The sequence below is a fragment of the Salvelinus alpinus genome, chromosome 23 (assembly GCF_045679555.1).
Source record: "Salvelinus alpinus chromosome 23, SLU_Salpinus.1, whole genome shotgun sequence".
In the NCBI taxonomy this organism is placed as follows: domain Eukaryota; kingdom Metazoa; phylum Chordata; class Actinopteri; order Salmoniformes; family Salmonidae; genus Salvelinus; species Salvelinus alpinus.
The window spans coordinates 10,991,070-11,011,148 of record NC_092108.1 but is presented as its reverse complement, the minus strand read 5'-3'; the positions used below and the strand labels follow the sequence as shown (position 1 = coordinate 11,011,148).

The window sequence follows — 20,079 nt, the reverse complement described above, 5'->3', positions numbered from 1 at the left end:
TCCCAGAGCACTGGTTCGCTCTTTATACCCAAATAGCATATGAGTCCACCCCATATGCAAATAAACATACTTTCTGAAGTCATTCCCCACCATCATCCTTTAGTTCAAGCTTCCTACTTGTTCACGCCCTATAACGCCATCTGCTTTCAATTAGTTTATAATGGTGGCTGTTCTCTTAGGCGCCTACATGTCTAGTCTCATGCACTTAAGGGAATCAGCAGACTATATATCTAGGTGTCCAATTTCCCTAGGCGCCTACGTGTCTCTGGTATGTGTCCTGAGTGGAATTTGTCAGACTATATGTGTCTGTTCTAGCATTAGTGTGTCCAGTTGCCCTTTGTTCTGCTCTCCCCTATCCTTAGTATGTGCAATTGTCTTAGAAGTCTATTTTTAATGTTCAGCTAGCTTATGTTACTACTACAATCCCCCCTCTGGGGCTATTAAGCCACATAAATGATACAAATAAGACTATGGGATAGTAAATGAAAAAACCTATGATAAACAAGAAAATACAAAAAATAAAAACAAAGTGAAGCATATAAACCAACTAGACCAAACAGTTCAACAACATCCTTACAAATAAGACAATCTCCTCTTTAACACATGGCACAGAAAAAAGGTTCTGGGTGATGGTTATGACCATCCTCATGAATTTTTGTACACCACTTGCAATAGTGACGCAAATGACACTTTTTGTGGACATGTATAAGTAAACATATATCTGAACTGGGTAATTGAACATATACATGGAAATCATCCTTACGAAAATCGTGACACGCATGACCAACCCCCCAATCACTTCATAGAGACAGTTAGGATTACCAAAGGGGCAGTCAAGAGGTCCTCCAACCGCATTGCAAGGCTTTCCATACTTATTGGTATAATTGCCTGGGCTTCCTGGTACAAGATCAATCACCACAGGAGAGTCATCTCTCATTACAGACATCTGTTTAACTGTTGTCTGAACCACAATTAACTTTACCAGGGGTATAACACAACAAACTGCAATACCCAGAGTCAATAACCCTCCTTCCAACACGATGGCCATCCTAGCAAACATGGCTCCCCACTTTCCTAATGCTAGGTCTAACCAATCCCATACAAGGGAGTCTAAACCAGTATTAGCCTTTACTTCTGCTCATAATCCTTTGAGTTTGTCCATAGCAATATTGGGAATAAAGGTGCAACAGTCATCCCCAAACATGACACAAACTCCACCCTTCTCCGCTAAGAGCCAATGGAGAGCCTGTCTATTTCGCCAAGTCATTTTACTGGTAGCCTGTACCTGTTCCCCCAACGCCGTTGGAGCCGAATCAGTATAGTTAATGAACATCTGTTGGTTATAATATATATAATTAATCCACTCTAAATTTTTATTTGGTGTCATCCACAAAAACATAGATTCAAATCCTGATTTAACTTCATCTCTTGCCTTGAACTCTCGAGGTACACCTCTAGGCTGGCCAATTGCATCAAGGTATACCACAGGGTCTTCCTCATACTTCCTTTTAACTCTAGAATTAACATAGTCATCGTGGGGTGATTTAATAATGGTAACCTGTTGAATTGCTCTTACTAAGACACAAAGACCAATCCATTCATTAGGCAATACATTCAACAATTTGTTTTTTCCACACATCCAGAAATTATCCGCAATACCTCTATCTTGATTCTTTAGCATAGTGAGAGACGGTGCAACCTGAGTTATGTGACCACACAACCCTTTTCTATTCATAATCAACCCTTTATCATTACTTTTACGAACTCCCACATTCTCTAACACCCAAATAGTATCACTTCTACTGTGGTGTTTCCTACATCAATTCCTTCGGTGTGGTGTCTGTAAAAACATTCATATTTTCCTTCAATCACGGTACCTCTGTCTAATTGAGGTACAGTTAATTCAGTCCTAATGTTATAGGCATCACAATCATTGTCTCCCAACATGGTCTTATTCAACATAGTTTTACCCCTAGTGCTTACCCAGAGCAATCCTATATTCTATGTCACACAAGGGAATAGAATACTTTCTATTGGTACAATGGTCCTTTTTCCAACTTACACAGTTTTTAAATGATGACAGTTCAGAAACAATTAAAAGATCAGACAAATGTGATTTTCTACACAAAATACAATTGTCCATTCTGTGTTTGTTTGCCATATACTTAGCCCATTTGTACCACTCGTTCTTCACTACTTCTTCTCGTGTGCTGTCCTTGAGTGGTTCTAATATATCTAATTCTGTCGCTTTTTCAATGTTCTTATCTTGAGGTAGATCATTAGAGTTTATCAGAAAGTTCCAAAAGTCAGTAAAAAAAAACTCTCCTGACTCTGATGTCTCAGGTTGCTTTGTGGGTACAGTGGTCTGCTTGGTAAGGGAGGTTGATGTCATCTTAGTGGTAGCTACTGTGGTCGTCACAGCAGCCGCCACCCTTGTTGTTGTCACAGGCTCTTCCTGTTCAGGTGCAGGGGTAGGATCAATCTTAATGACCATGGTGCTACTCCCTTCGGTCACTGTTGTTCTTGTTATTTCAACTATTAATTCTTCACCTACAACTGGTTCAATCTGATTCATGATGAGCACCCTCTCGTCTTTTTCTTTGATTAATGTCAGGTCACATCCTTTCGGATCCCAAACGACTTGTCCCTTTGTTTGGTGATGTGTCCATCCACAGAGTGCCATCTCCGGTAAGGGTTTGATCCTTATGATTGAGATAGACTTCAGTTCTCCAGCTTCTGTTATAAGTTGAGGTGGAACAGAGATTCAAACCTTGTCAGTCTTTTTGGATTGTTCGGCTGATTCCTTTCTACTCTTCCAGCTTCCACCATACATCTTGATTGTGCATTAGTCTGTTGGTTCTATACTAGAATTCACTGTTACTTCTGTTATGTCAATGTCATTATTCTTTTGTTGTTCTAACTTCAATTGTCTGTAAAGGAGACCATTCAAAAGTTTGAAAGTCAATTGTGGGGAAATCCCCATGTTCTTCAGCTTGCGGGACTTTTCCTCCTCTTTCTTCACCTGAGGCTCCCTCCTCAGGCCGGACTTAACTTCCATCTGGAATGTTTCAATTTTTAGGGAAAAGATGTTCTCATTCTGTGCCTTGTGAGGCCTCTCCTCCTCTTCTGGGTGCATTAGTCGGTGCACTTGTCGTATTTTGGCTTTCACTTGATTTGCTGTTTTCTTGGCTCCTCCCTGGCGTCTCAATCGTTTCCGCTGCTCCTGCTCCCTCCGGGCTCCCTCCTCGTGAATCAGCATCCTCTGTGTCCTCATCTCTATGTGGTTGTTTCCTTCTCTCTGTTGGACTCAGCTGCAGTGGTTCAGATGGTACCACGACTGGCTTCCTTTCACTTGGACGGCCGTTCTTGTTGCTTTGGCCACCTCATAGGGTCCTTCTCTCCTCGGTTGATCCCACTTCCTCCGGAACACTCGAACGTGGACTAGATCTCCTGGTATCACTGGGAGAGGTCCTTCTGGTCCCCTTGGATCATCAGACGCGGAACCTCTCGTCCTGGTTCAGGTTTCTGCCTTCTTTCTGTGAGGCATTCATACTTAGAAACTTATGGCCTCTGTTCTATGATTGCACCATACATCCTCTTACTTCCATCACTCATCACACAACAAACAGACATTCCAGCTGAAGCTGGCGAACCCCTCTCCTTCTGTTTTCCTAAACATAAGACTTGGAAAACAACAGACAAAACATAACAGCATTGACAATGTTATGTGTTATGCATAAATATATTCATGCAAACTGAAATCTGAGACCATGACAATTCCCACTCTCTCTTTACCTGACTCTATGCCTCCAGGATACTTTTCTGCTGGACTCCACAAAAATAAAAGCCCTAAAAAGCTTCCTCATGCTTCCACCCAGTCTTACCCTTTCGGCCCCAGGTTCTGAGAGGTGTTCCCAAATCATGTCAATTTTTACTTAGTTTCCCATCTGCTCCATTTTAACTGATAATCATGTGCATAACCTACAATTAACATTATCTCTTCTTGAATTAATTCAACACTGTTTATGCTTTCATATCAATCCCTTTAACATGTTTGTTTAGAGTATAATATCCTATCATCTATTATTTTTCACATGATGTATTAAAAAATGAAACAAGTAACCTCCAAACTCAACCCAGTATGTCTAAAGTAGCCCCTAAACTCAACCCAGTATGTCTATAGTGGAATCTAATCTCTCTCTCTCTCTCTCTCTGATTCCACGTCCTCTGTCATGGTGTTTTCAAGCTCACCCATTATTCAGCTGGACCTCACTTCTCGTGAGACTTATGCACCCACCAAAGAGAGACATGAAGATCTTTACCACTGCAGTGCTGTAAGAAGTATACCACCAGCCTGGTGTATCTTGATGTACACTCAATCTCCAGAATGCAGCCCAAGCCCTTCCATTTCTGGCTGTTTTTTCCTGAGGACATACACACTAACACATGGGTTATTCCCTGACAACAGACTTCCTTCTTATAGCAAGATCACTAAATCTTAATTTTTAATAACAGCCCTATGTAACCATTCTGCCTCAAATACCTGGCCTCCTGCCACAGAAATATTCATAATGATAGTCAAATGATTGTCCCTACAGCAACTGCTGTAAAATAACATATAATCATTCAAGCGTCTTCCCGTTGGATTAATATCCAATCCTAACAAAACTAAGTCATAAGTTTCTTAAACTTTTGCTCTAATGTTCAAAATGCCACCACTTATTCTTTTTACCATATCTTTAGATATGTGAATTATTCTATTAACTTTTGAATTGTCCCTATATTTTACACAGCCAGCTGTCTTTCCTTTTCTGTGAATTATCTCTATTTTTATACATAGTTTCTAGAAATAACACCCCTTCACTACCATTACCTTCTTTTATGAGTCCCCTAACCCATAACTGCCATTGTTTGATACATACTTAAAACATCCTTAAGTCAATTTATATATCATTTATATCAGTATCAGTCCCACCTCAGGAACATATACACAACCTTATGTTCCTCAAAACAAAAAGAAATTGACCAAATGAGAAAAAGAGAAGAAAAAAAAAAATAAAAAAATAAATTATAATAATTACACATTTGCAATAAATTACCACTATTTGTAATGTAATGAAACCTGGAGAAAACGTCCATCCGTGTCATTCAATGCCCATGTAATTATTGGTCTCTTTCTTCTTCATTCTTGGGTATCATTGCACAACAGACTACCTTTTTATTCAATCAAACAATACAATTTATCATTACAATTCCAATGACATTATAAAACAAAAGAAACAAAAAACCTCTAATCAAATATGCTGGAAGTTTTGTCAACCTCCTCGTCCCAGGATTAGATTCCAGAGCGGCCCTAGGCCTATTAAATTGAAACAGTGCTATATCTAAATAACTAAACAGTTATTTTTTTTTTTTTTTTTAATACATTTTCCAACCCAATATTCAGGATAACAATCCTTAGTGTTAACTTTAACACAAATATGACCTTATCAATTCAATACACATCATCCCTTTAATAATTAACATTTATACTAAACACTTTTATTACCAGTATTATCTATTTTCCCAATAGCCCTTTTGTCTCAGTTGTTCTCTCATGAGTGGCCTGGTAATAAAAGTTCAATACCCCAATTCCTTTAATTCATAATTCACCCCGGCCCATATCATTACAACATGTCTATTATTTGATACAGTTCACAGGTCATCAGACACAGTTGTCCCTCACTATTCAGTCGATTAGGGTGAGTATGAGCTCCACACCCACTTGTGGTGATATTCTCTCCCATGCCTTAAAGCATTCTGACGTCACCTTTTATGACAACTCCCTTATTCTACTGGTGATCTCTCAGATGAATTACAGATGATGTATTTATCAACAAAACCCTCACAGAGACCCACACTCCAATAAACCCTTTGGAGTAACATACATCACTTTTTATATGCAGAATGAACAAAGCACATTTGTGTATTTACCCAAAGACCATAACCCCAAGGAACTGATAATTTTACCTATGAACACATGTTATATCAAAAAAAATAAAAAAAATAAACCTATTCCGAATAACTTATTCAATTTAAGGGTACAACTCTTCATAATTTTCCCAGGGACATAATAGATTTTCAAAGTAATTATACATTTTGAATAGAGTCTTGTGTCTTTTAATCATTTAAAAATTAAATCCCACCTGTTCCAACAATTTCTAGTAAAAGGTGATCAGTCTTTCACAGGAAATTCTTAGGAATCAGGGCATTTTGACACCATTAAAATGTTTCCACTCCCCTTTCTTTAGGAACAACTTAAATACATTTTTCAAAAAATAATTCCATCATTCTGCATACCCAAATTGAAACTGAAGTGGAAAAAGCCCTTCCAATAAATCTACTAATGTATATTCATTCCCAGTCCATATTGCACTTACTAGTAAACCATAGCCAATAGCACACAGGGACTGGACTCACTTATCCAGAACTCCAATTTTTAGCCTTATCCAGATATTTTTATAGCAGCTGACTTTAATTAACTGCTTTCCACAGTAATACAGTCTCCAATGATATTTTGACCAGAGAAGATTAAACCCTTTTTTTTTCTGGAAAAGAAAGTATACATATCGTTAATTACACAACGTCAGCTTTTAATCTGCAAATAGTGTTTATTCCATAAATGTCTTAACATTTTTCAGAGAATGACGGTATAGAATGTCTAACAATTAAAATTCCATCTGTACTCTACTATATGTCAAGTCAACCGTGATCTAATACTACTTCTTGACCACATATAAACTGTAATCTCTATGAACCACTCATTGTTCGCTCAGAGACAATACACCGCCAAGTAAAAATTCCATTCACACTAACCTCAAACCGATTAGTTGTTTGTTATTTTGACAAGGAAATAAACTCTCGTATATCGGCATTTCCTGCTACCACACTAAGTTCTAGTGTCACCTTACACTAATTTTCCCCATATTCCGCTATATCCATATTCAAAACAGGAACTATTTTCTTATTCGTTTTTAGATATTGTCAATAGTTCCACTAATCACCCGCACGTCTGCGAGGACGAGTGGAACCACATTTGTCTTTTATAGTAATGTATTTTCTGATGATAGAATGTTACCAGGAAATGGCGTCCCCCATTATCCAGTTTTTTCATATTCAATCCGAATTCGGTAGAACTAATGTGCGCGTCTTTCAGTGACTCCATGGCTTTTTAAATCCCTCTATGCTAGGGAGAAACAATCATTTTTGTTTTCATACCACTATTTATTCATTTATTTTTCCTAAATACTCCCATACACCTTTTATTTATTATTTTTCCGAGGTAGAGCTAATCTCCTTTCCAATTAATAATTCATTTGTCACATCACTTAATTTCTCTTATCAAAGCCTACTCTTTATAGTACAGACATTATTTCTGAATACTACAGAAGACTTAATGTCTTATTCTAGTACAGTACTTCAAATATCACTGTGTTTTTCCCTTTACAGATATCATTATTAATTCATTTTATCCGTTTGGTTTATTCTATTCTTATAGCTCTAATCAATTTTATGATTACATTTACATTACATTTAAGTCATTTAGCAGACTCTCTTATCCAGAGCGACTTACAAATTGGAAAGTTCATACATATTCATCCTGGTCCCCCCGTGGGAATTGAACACTCAACCCAGGCGTTGCAAGCACCATGCTCTACCAACTGAGCCACACAGGACCACTGCCCGCTCCGTTAAGATCTCTATCTAACGTCTTACTTTTACCTTTATTTATTTATTTTGTCTATACTTTCTTATCTCTTCTCTATATTCTTATTGTTTCATTGTCTTTTATCCCATTTTACTGTTTAATTCCCGATTCACGGTTTTAGTGAAACAAACCTCTCATATTCTGGTCTCTGTCCTTCAGGCTATTTCTAGACTGCAGTCTCTGTGGGTACAGAGTGATCGACGACCTGTTGTTTTCCTCTTCCTTTGTTACACCATTCGTGAATCCTTAATTTGTCCTGAATTTCACTATTTATCACTATTTATCTTAACTAACCTAGATTCGTTTTTAACTTTATATTACAATTTATCGACGATTCTACTTTCTGTTTTGTTACACACTTTTCTATTCGTTTTTATACTATTTGGTTTAAACCTCTTTTATTATCTTTATGGTTATTTATTTTAACACCTTTTTTAGTATTCTACTATGGTCGCTTATTACTTTATCACATCAGTGTTTTTATCCTTGATTATAACTTATTTTACTTCGATGTTCCTTAATTTTGTTCCTCTTCCCTGTGAGAGTTAAATGCACTCTCCTTCTCAAATTACCCTCAGTTAACTGTCAGAGAGGCTTGCGCATGCCTCTTCCTACCAGCAGTTGGTCACAGACACACACACACTATTTTCCTAATCTGCTCATTCATTTATTCAATCCCTTTGTTTTTACCTCAAAACAACTCAGTCTTTCTTTATTGACTTAATTCACTTCCTCCTACATAAGCCTAGACTTCTAGGATTTCTACAATATGACGAGACTACTGTCTAATCGGATCAGCTTGTCTTCATATTCTATTCAACCCCCCAATACTGATCTTTTCTTCTATTATTAGAGTAGTATTGTGGCGTGACCTACTGAATTACAAAACCCTGTTAGCTAGACAGAGCGGTTTTTTATTCGCAGGATTTCTTTTGCATTTGAACGCCGCACAATCGGGCAAACGTTTTTCCTACAACCTAATATTTATAAGCTACTTTTGCAGTTGAACGCCGCACAATCGGGCAAACGTTTTTCCTGCGTCCTAAATATTCATAAGCTACTTTTGCAGTTGAACGCCGCACAATCGGGCAAACGTTTTTCCTGCCTCCTAAATATTCATCCGTTCGGTCCCCCGTTCTGGGGCGGTAACCATGAAATATTTATTTAACTACTAAATATTCACCAACAGACCCTTCTGCCGTGACGTGAATATCCCACCCAAGCGGACCTCTTCAAAAATGTTCCTTTTTTAAAGAGCGGTATCATGGCTTCCTAACTACTTATTTATGCAGTTCTCTATCTTTAGAGCCGTTATTCATAAGTAACCTGTCCAAGCATTCCTTCTACTAATTTTATTGAAGAGGTATCACAGGATTTTCTACCTACATTATCTGTTTTGACCGTATGAGCTGTCCCTTATTATAACCAGCCATCTCAGCCAGATGCACAAACAACCGCATCATTTAAGCTACACATTCGAACGGTCTGATCTGAACGAGCGCATGCATGCCCACTCTACATCTAACACAAGCAAAGTTCACAGCACCTATTCACTCAGTCTCTATACATGCGCATACATTTATATTTAATACAATTCCCCAAATTACACATACATGCAAATTCATTGAATTTAAAAGTTCTTTTGTATTTACTGGTTTCATTTTAGGAAATTTGAAAGAGAGACTTACGTGGCGCTCCTCTCGCTGAGACAGTATCTCTGAAGCAATCTTACACAAACATTTCAACCATTGTAAGAACTTGCTTACCATCTAGTTGGGCAGCCACCCTTGTTTGCCAGATTGTCCAAAGAAACTATCTCCAGCCCTGAACGCCATTCCTCAGTCCCTGTCCCTCCTGGCAAGCTCGCCAAATATGTCGTGGAAAATCATTTCAAATACAACGCTTATCAGAACTTGTAAATTCAAACATGCTCTTTATTACAACTGTACAGCCAACTGGCATGTCCCCGCGGAACACACCCCGCGGAACACACACCGCGGAACCCACCCCACGGAACCCACTCCCAGAGCACTGGTTCGCTCTTTATACCCAAATAGCATATGAGTCCACCCCATATGCAAATAAACATACTTTCTGAAGTCATTCCCCACCATCATCCTTTAGTTCAAGCTTCCTACTTGTTCACGCCCTATAACGCCATCTGCTTTCAATTAGTTTATAATGGTGGCTGTTCTCTTAGGCGCCTACATGTCTAGTCTCATGCACTTAAGGGAATCAGCAGACTATATATCTAGGTGTCCAATTTCCCTAGGCGCCTACGTGTCTCTGGTATGTGTCCTGAGTGGAATTTGTCAGACTATATGTGTCTGTTCTAGCATTAGTGTGTCCAGTTGCCCTTTGTTCTGCTCTCCCCTATCCTTAGTATGTGCAATTGTCTTAGAAGTCTATTTTTAATGTTCAGCTAGCTTATGTTACTACTACAATAGCCACTCCAGTACCTTGACTTTGTTGTCCTTAAGCCATTTTGCCACTACTTTGGAAGTATGCTTGGGTTCAATGTCCATTCGGAAGACATATTTGCGACCAAGCTTTAACTTGCTGACTGAGGTATTGAGATGTTGCTTCAATATATCCACATAATTTTCCTGCAACATGATGCCATCTATTTTGTGAAGTGCACCACTCCCGCCTGCAGCAAAGCACCCCACAACATGATGCTGCCACCCCCATGCTTCACGGTTGGGATGGTGTTCTTTGGCTTGCAAGCCGCCCCCTTTTTCCTCCAAACATAACAATGGTCATTTTGGCCAAACAGTTCTATTTTTGTCTCATCAGACCAGAGGACATTTCTCCAAGAAGTACGATCTTTGTCCCCATGTGCAGTTGCAAACTGTGACTGGCTTTTTTATAGCGATTTTGGAACAGTGGCTTCTTCCTTGCTGAGCGGCCTTTCAGGTTATGTCCATATAGGACTCGATTTACTGTGGATATAGATACTTTTGTACCTGTTTCCTCCAGCATCTTCACAAGGTCCTTTGCTGTTGTTCTGGGATTGATTTGCACTTTTCGCCCCAAAGTACGTTCATCTCTAGGAGACAGAATGTGTCTCCTTCCTGAGCGGTATGACGGCTGCATGGTCCCATGGTGTTTATACTTGCGTACTATTGTTTGTACAGATGAACATGGTACCTTCAGGCATTTGACAATTGCTCCCAAGGATGAACCAGACTTGTGGAGGTCTACAATTTTTTATCTGAGGTCTTAGCTGATTTCTTTTGATTTTCCCATGATGTCAAGCAAAGAGGCACTGAGTTTGAAGGTAGGCCTTGAAATACATCCACAGGTAAACCTCCAATTGACTCAAACGATGTAAATTAGCCTATCAGAAGCTAATGACAGAAGCCATGACATAATTTTCTGGAATTTTCCAAGCTGTTTAAAGGTGTCACGCCCTGACCTTAGAGAGCCTTTTTATGTCTCTATTTGGTTTGGTCAGGGTGTGATTTGGGGTGGGCATTCTATGTTTTGTTTTCTATGATTTTGTGTTTCTATGTTTTGGCCGGGTATGGTTCTCAATCAGGGACAGCTGTCTATTGTTGTCTCTGATTGGGAACCATACTTAGGTATCCCTTTTGCCCTCCTTTCGGTGTGGGTAGTTAACTTTGTTTGTGGCACTAATGCCCTGTAAGCTTCACGGTTGTTTTTCGTTTGTTGTTTTGTTGGCGACATTTTGAAATGAAAAGGAAAACGTACGCTCACCACGCTGCACCTTGGTCCACTTCTTTTGACGGCCGTGACAAAAGGCACAGTCAACTTAGTGTATGTAAACTTCTGACCCACTGGAATTGTGATACGGTTAATTATAAGTGAAATAATCTGTCTGTAAACTATTGTTGGCAAAATTACTTGTGTCATGCACAAAGTAGATGTCTCAACCGACTTGCCAAATTGTTTAATTTGTTAACAAGAAATTTGTGGAGTGGTTGAAAAACGAGTTTTAATGACTCCAACCTAAGTGTATGTAAACTTCCGACTTCAACTGTATCTTATTACATGTTAGATATTACATGTTAGATATTACTGCATTGTCAGAGATCGAAACACAAGCATTTCGCTACACCCGCAATAACGTCTGCTAAACACGTGTATGTGACCAATAAAATTATATTTTATATTTTTTTTTGTCCTGCTGAAAGGTGTATTTGGATCCCAGTTTCCAGGTTCTCCTCTAGGATGTTGCCTGTGCCATAAATACCTACACTTTGATAATCATGTACTGATATTTACCTGTTTCTTAATTTACTATAATAGCCAATGTCCCCTAATGACTCACCTGACAGGTAGTAAAATAAAAAATGTTCTGATACATGTTTAGTATTCAATGTATCTTTCAAGTTGTGAACTACAGGTTTGTTGTTGTAACACAACCTAAGAAGATAGAAAATGTGACGTTACTGTAAGAAAATAACATTTAAATGGTAGTGTACGTGGTTCCAGGATGACAGCCAGTGAGGCAGAACAGAACAGCAGAAGGAAATGTTTCCTTTCTGAAGATGGAAGTGGTCAGTCACCTGATACTGTTAGTTGTTGAACTAGGTACTGGAGCTGGTTATTAGATTGAGAGGGAAAGACCGCAGCTTCTTCTAATACCAGTACAGAGTATGGCCCACTGAGTGTAGGGTGAAGTTTCACTTTGGTACAGATCTAGGATCAGCTTCCCCTCCCACAATCATAACCTTAACTATTAGTGAGGGGAAAACTGACCCAACATCAGCATCTATGGGCAACTTCCCCCTACCGGCCCCTTGAGAGGGGGGAGGGGTGTCACAGACCTTGTGATGCCCTGTGGACCCTTTGACACGATACTACACCAGAACAACTGTTATTCTTTAGTCACTATGTTTTTTTGTTCAGTAACACTTAGATGAAAAAGCCTGAACATACATGGCTCAAATGTTCTCTGAATCTATAGTTTTATGTTGTTTTATCTTATTTAATACAGAAACGTAGTGTGAAGGAATTGTTTTTCTCTGTTGTGGAGATGCACATGAATACAGGCTACATTTTTGTTAAAAAGTTGTCTTTACTTGCAAGACACAATTAATCCTTATTAACCACACCTATCCTGCTGGTGTTACTGCTGTCAGTGTGGGTTGAGCCAGAAAACAGCAGTTGCTCAACAGGAAACACAGACACAAGCAAACATTTCACATGTTAATCTGTCCGTCCATCTACCTATCTATCATATTCATTGGAGCACCATCTCAACACCATGTCTCTCCTTTTAGGGTTTGGATTGCTGACCTGCATAGCATCATCAGGTAGGCTTTTGTGTATCTCTCAGGTTCTGTTGTGTGGGCCTCATAAAGAGCAGCAATGCAATGGTAAATAAAGACATACTGATGGGAAAATATTGGACTGCTTCTGATTCATCCAACTTGTAATTCTTATTATCTGAGAGGAAATCTGTCATTTTTATGAAATGAAAAACACATTTAATTATATTGGTTAAAAAGATACTGGATGTCATGTTAGAATATAACTAAAACTGTAGTCAAAGCAACATTATTGGTTGAAAAAGTGTTGAGGTGTCTATTAGAATATAACTAATGCTGTAGTTAAAGCCAAGGCACCATTATTTGACAATTAGGATGGTCTCTTTAAAGACTACAGTCACAGTTCCGAAGCTTCTGTGTATCTGCAGGATTCTCTACTTTGTACACAGTCTCTCCTCTACTCGTACAGAACAGGCTACTCAGGAGAACGGAGTTCGTTTAATAAAGTCAGATCAAAGCTGAATGAATGTCTGCTAGATCACATAATGATAGTTTTCTACACAACCAAACATAATAACATAGTAGAACGTTACTGGAGGACAGAAACACCACCTAATTTCCAAGGAGAGTTTAGGATTGTGTGAATGGTCGCATTTTTCTCTTATGTGGCCAAACTCAACAGCGTGCGTCACTATGCAAAATATGTTTTTTGATTGAAGCTGAACACAGCAGTGGTGGAAAAAGTACCCAATTGTCAAACTTGAGTAAAAGTAAAGATACCTTAATAGAAAATGACTCAAGTAAAAGTGAAAGTGACCCAGTAAAACACTACTTGACTAAAAGTCAAACAGTATTTGGTTTGAAATATACTTAAGTATCAAAAGTAAAAGTACAAGTACAACTAATTTCACCTTAATTATATTAAAACAAACCAGACGGCATTATTTTCCTGTTTTTTATTTAAGGATAGCCAGGGGCAGCACTTGTGTTAAGTGAGTCCTCCAGATCAGAGGCAGTAGGGATGACCAAGCATGATAAATGTGTGAATTGGACCGTTTTCCTGTCCTGCTAAGCATTCGAAATGTAACGAATACTTTTGGGTGTCAGGGAAAATGTATGAAATGTATCTAGATCTTCCTGAGTTATACAGTGTTGATTCAAAGTAGCCTACAGACATTTCTAGATCTTCCTGAGTTATACAGTGTTGATTCAAAGTAGCCTACAGACATTAATTCAGCTTTGCTCTAACTTTATTAAAGAAGCAGGATTCTCCAGAGTAGCCTGTTCTCTTCTAGTATAATGTGATTCAGGGCCATGTGGTTTGTGACATGACTGGATTTGAACCTTTATTTAAAGCTTTTTCATCAAACTGACCCTTTTTATTTTTATGTCAGATCTAACACCGTCCTCAGGCAATTACTTTCATTATTGGTGTAATTATCATTTCTGCATAAGGCTTTAAAAACAGGATAAAAGCTTGCTATGTCACATGATTGTGCAAAACACAGGGCCCTAATCAATACTTATGGAATTATGGATTCCATCCTCATCACATTATTTCTTCTGTATGTTTATTTCATAGAGTCCAGCTCTGTGTTTGTGCTGAGGGGACAGGATGTTCGTCTGGATGTCCAGGACAATTTTAAACTGAAAGATTTGGAGGTTTTCAAGTGGATGTTCAGATCAGCCAATATTGTAAGATGCGCTGACACATTGTCAGTGAGAGTGTCTCCTGAGTACAACAACAGGGTTGAGTTTTATAAGGGAAACTTCTCTCTGCTACTGAAGAACCTACAGGAAGGAGACAGTGGACCTTATACTGCAGTAGTGAGTGGTGACAAAGAAAATACTATTATTGCATACCAGTTAATTGTCCAAGGTATGTTTGACTAGTTTTTCTATTCTTTTCTACAGTGACACAGTTACAGTATCAATCAATAGAGCTGAACATGGTGTACAGGTTAAATGCATATTCATTAGTACTCTAGCTCCAGTACTCAGGTTAATATATTAACAATAAAGGGAATCTACTTGTTTTCAGAGAGAGTTGAGCAATCTACTTGTTTTCAGAGAGAGTTGAGCCTCCAGTCCTGACAGTTGACTCTGTCTCCTCCATCAATACCACCTGTAACATGACTGTGACCTGCAGAGGTCAGAACACCTCTGTCACCTCCAGCTGTAACAGCAGCACCTGCTCTCAGGTGGGAGGAGAGAGTAGAGGGGCTGAGACCTCCACTGTCCCCCTGCTCTCTGTCTATGTGGCAGGGGGTTCCATCATCTGTAACCACAGCAACCAAGTCAGCTGGGCCAACGACACCAAGGAGATAGTGGAACTCTGTCCAATGAAATCTGGTAAGACACACACACACACACACACACACACACACACACACACACACACACACACACACACACACACACACACACACACACACACACACACACACACACACACACACACACACACACACACACACTGCACACAAATAAACATCTCAAATACTGTATGTCAGATGTAGACTGAGTGTACAAAGCATTAAGACCTATACTAACTATATATATGAATTAACATACGTGTGAGTTCACAAAACATTAAGACCTATACTAACTATATATATGAATTAACATACGTGTGAGTTCACAAAACATTAAGAACACCTCCATATATTGAGTTTCACCCCAAACTTTTACACTCAGAACAGCAGCAATTCATCCAGACATGGACTCTACAAGGTGTCGAATGCGTTCCACAGGGATGCTGGCCCATGTATACTCCAATGCTTCCCACAGTCGTGTCAAGTTGTGTGGATGTCAACAATAAAATGTTGAGCTTGAAAAACTCAGCAGCGTTGCAGTTCTTGACACAAAACACTGTGCCTGGCAGCTACTAACATATCCCATTCAAAGGCACTTCATTTTGTCTTGTCCATTCATCCTCTGAATGGCACACAAACACACTCCATCTCTCAATTGTCTCAAGGCTTAAAAATCCTTCTTTAACCTGTCTCCTCCCCTTCATCTACACTGATTGAAGTGGATTTAACAAGTGAAATCAATAAGGGATCATAGCTTTCACCTGGATTCACCTGGTCAGTCTATGTCACGGAAAGAGCAGGTGTTCTTAATGTTTTGTACACTCAAATCCATGTATTATTGGAAGAACTGTAACCTTGTCCCCAGGCTAATTGCACAGAGGAGGAAGTGTCTGATGTGCGAGACTCGAGGAACTGTAACATATTGTCTGTTTGTTGTGAACCAGTGTCTCCCCCTGCTGGTAGCATGTCTGTGTGCATGCTGAAGATCATCCTGGTGTCTGTGGGGCTGGTCATCATGATCTCTGCTGTCATCACTGTCCACTTCAGGGACAGATTCCACTATGGATAGAATCATGGGTATTGTATTTTTTCTACCTCAGACAAAGTGATTTAGACTCATGCTTCATTACTGAAAAAGTAGAGATTTATGATGATTTTTATCAGCATTTTGTCTCAAATTGTTTCCTATTTGAAATAATTGTTGGTCATACTGGTCTTGGCCAGTCAGTTGGCTGCTCTTCCCACATAAAGCCTCCAGTTGCCTCGATGGATGATTGATCAGTCAACCTACTTTTGTAGACAAATTTGACACCTTTTGGAAGCAGACTATGCTCTATAAGGAGGATGGGATCCACCCTAATCACTTGGGTGTCTGGATCCTGTCTCAACACTACAAGGCAGCGTTGAGGCATTGACTGATCAAATCAAGCTCCTCAAAAGGTATTTACTCCCATTAAATAGCATTGATATCATTTTGCCACAATTTCTCATGTTGATAGTAAATAGTAATTTTGTGCCTGTTAATTTATTTTCAATTGATAGCTCTGTTAGCTCCCGTTAGCTCTGTTGTTGGCGCCACCTATGCAATTAATGGTTTTACAGTATATCAAGCTATCGTTTTGCTACATGTGCTCATAAGCATAGTGGTATTGGTAATAGTTATATTGTACTCATTTACCTGAATTCTAGTATTAGCTCTGCTACTTTGAATTCAACCAGGAAGCCCATTGTGGCTAGCTCATCCTGTTCTACTGACTCTTGTGTCACCATAGATACTCCTGCTGTTTTCAAATCTCGCAGTAGTCTTGGACTGTTATATTTAAATGTGCCTGATGTCTAAACTGGACATTCTGGGTGCATGACACTAGCCCAGATGTTTGGTTTATCTCAAGACCTGGCTGAATAATTTGATTTGATTTGATTTTATAATTTCATAATTAATACACTTTGTTGTTTTTAACGCCGAAAATCCGTTGTTTCTATGGCAAACAATTTGGTTGTACGTCAGTCTTCTATGATGTGTATATAAAGTGTAATATTGACACGTAAATTACAAAATGTTATACATTTCAACTCTACTGTTTATCTGATATGGTACAGGTGTCTTCTTTTATTCAAACCCATAACCATGTGTGTGAGGTATATACTTTTGTTTCAAAGTAGATTTGTTCAAGACCAACATGAAACACTCTGCGTGACCCTGATTTAACCCACTGCAGTAAAAGGTTAAGAATATCTGTCTTGAGTTCAGCTTATAACGAATGCCACTCGGATTAATGTAAAAAAAAAAAATGTTTTGACGTTATCATGACTCACCGTCCCCATAAGTATTTGGCTAGTGATGTTTTTGCAAATGATATCAGCGACCACTGCGCTATTGCTTGCATTGGACGTACCAAATTGAAAACCTCTGACCCTTGAATAATAAAGAGAAATGTCAAAAAAATCTCGCCCCTGTCTTTCCTTTATGATCTATATTTTTCTGAGCTTTTTCTACTACTTGATTGGCAGCTATTTAGGCAATTGTGAAATAGGTGCACTGCCTCGGTTAAACAGGCCAAATCAAACTACTTCCTTAGCGCTGTGACAGACTCTGTTAGTGGTCCCTCTAAATTCTGGAAAACCGTTAATTCACTGAAGTGGGGTAATTCCTCTACTTCCCTGTCTAAGTAGTTTTAGATTCCTGCGTCATTACTGAAAATGTAGATTTGTGATGAATTTAATCAGTATTTTATCTCAGCTGGTTTCCTATTTGGAAGAAATGGTGGTCGTACTGGTCTTGGCCAGTGAGTTGACTGCTCTTCCCACATAAAGCCTCCTCCTCGATGGATAATCGATCAGTCAACCTCACCTGACTGGGGAGATGGTAGTCAGGGTTTTTCTTTTTGGCAACTCACAGAAACACAAGTTCTTGCTGCCTTACTACGGTAGCTAATGAAAACTTGTACCCATCTTTGCTTAAGTATGCACACACATTTTTTAATTTAACTTTAGTATCAGAAAATATTCAAAAAAGTGTGGAAATCATCTTTTGTGCTACCGCTCCATAAGGGTCGGGGAAAGTAGTGATCTCGATAATTATCGAGTAATATATTCTGCAGTCAAACTTTTTTTGTCATGTAATCCAACATTTTTACTGGATATGTACGCATATACTTTCTAAGACTTTTAACATATTATTCTGTAGCTCGCCTCTGATTTTTACCCACGTTCTCTGTTAGGAATATTGTTCCAGTACTTGCTTCTAGTTTTGGTGGGAATCTGTCTGTGAAAAAAGAGAGGGAGAGGGAGACCCTGGATCTCCTTTAATTGGATCTCCTTTAATTTACATCCACCATGACCAGGTGGGGCTTGTAGAGAACCTGTGTGATAAGAACGAGGACCAGAATGGAAATACCTTGTTAGACTGTCTTGTGTTTTTATTATTTATAGTGTAATGAATAAATAGAATACGCTAAATATTTCCAATCGTTCCATTCTGAGCAGAACCCCTATTCATTTAGTTTGGTTCCGTTCCAGTGTTCTGACCAGCAGATTAAATTCTGAACCGGTTGGAACCAATATTTTTTAACTGATCATATAGTTCATTTTTGTTAATTCTTTACCTCGTCAAATCAGCATCGTTCCTACATTTATCTCATTAATTTACTCCACCAATAAGCATGGCTTAAGCAGCTTGCTATGGAACGGGTAAGCTAGCTGTTTACATGTTTAAAGGACAGATAAATACAGGCGTGAGATGTGATTGATATTCCAGGGGTAGAGAGAGAGTGAGGAGTGGAAATAGAGGGGGCTTGGCCAAAATCGCTGAGCATCATGATATGACGTGGGTTGGAACAGGCTAATAATAAAATGATAAATTCAATAAATTGCAGAATTATACACTGAGTGTACAATACATGCTCTTTCCATGACAGACTGAGTAGGTGAATCCGGGTGAAAGCTATGATTCCTTAATAATGTCACTTGTTAAATACACTTCAATCAGTGTAGATGAAGGGGAGGAAACAGGTTAAAGGGTTTTTAAGCCTTGAGACAAGGACTGTGTATGATTCAGAGGGTGAATGGGCAAGACAAAATAAGTAAGTGCCGTTGAATGGGTATGTTAGCAGGTGCAAGGTGCACCGGTTTGTGTGAAGAACTACATTGCTACTGTGTTTTTCAGTTTTTATTTTGTGATATCCAGACCACCACCCAAAGGACATCCAGCCAACTTGACACAATTGTGGGAAGCATTGGAGTCAACATGGGCCAGCATACCTGTGGAATTATTTTGACACCTTGTACAATCCATGCACCAACGAATTGAGGCTATTCTGAGGGCAGAACGGGGTTTCAACTCAATATTAGGAAGGTGTCCTTCATGTTTTGTACACTGAGTGTATGTATACCAGGCATAAGGATTATTTTTGGGGAACGAAAAGGAACATTATTACCCAGTTCTCAAGATTTGAAAATAATGGTTCTGTTCCGGAACCCAAGAGATTACTTTAGTTCACGGTTCTGTTTCTCTTCCTCTTCAAATGTTTTTCTTTTTCGGTTTTCAGTTCTGTTACCTGAACCAGTTACAACCCCTGCTATAGACTCACCATGAACAACACCAGCACACTGAGTCATCTTGATTCTTTCAGAAAATGTAATGGATTTAATAATTGAATGTTTCAAATTGGTATTTGATTTTATTACGTGCATTTACTCCTCTCCATGCACCTCCATGGTACTGTAGCATATTAATGTGTGTGCGTCTACTTTCAAGTTTTAATGTCACATGCACAAGTAC

The 20,079-nt window shown here is 38.9% G+C and overlaps 2 protein-coding genes across 3 annotated transcripts in view; both read left to right on the top strand.

The window, feature by feature from the left end:
- LOC139550235 (SLAM family member 5-like) overlaps positions 1–20,079 on the top strand; it is a 266,184-nt gene that overhangs the window by 89,455 nt on the left and 156,650 nt on the right. The window lies entirely within an intron of this gene.
- LOC139550239 (SLAM family member 5-like) lies at positions 12,891–19,965 on the top strand. The gene is made up of 5 exons (XM_071360983.1): positions 12,891–13,029; positions 14,567–14,863; positions 15,055–15,336; positions 16,244–16,376; positions 19,847–19,965. The coding sequence occupies exons 1-4, from the start codon at positions 12,981–12,983 to the stop codon at positions 16,366–16,368; spliced, it is 753 nt and encodes a 250-aa protein (XP_071217084.1). The 5' UTR covers positions 12,891–12,980; the 3' UTR covers positions 16,369–16,376; positions 19,847–19,965.

Excerpts from the sequence above, each read along its gene's own strand:
- LOC139550239 (XM_071360983.1), top strand. The coding sequence starts at position 12,981 with ATGTCTCTCCTTTTAGGGTTTGGATTGCTGACCTGCATAGCATCATCA. Across the intron at positions 13,030-14,566 it reads GACCTGCATAGCATCATCAG|AGTCCAGCTCTGTGTTTGTG; the intron begins GTAGGCTTTTGT and ends TTTATTTCATAG. Across the intron at positions 15,337-16,243 it reads ACTCTGTCCAATGAAATCTG|TGTCTCCCCCTGCTGGTAGC; the intron begins GTAAGACACACA and ends GTTGTGAACCAG.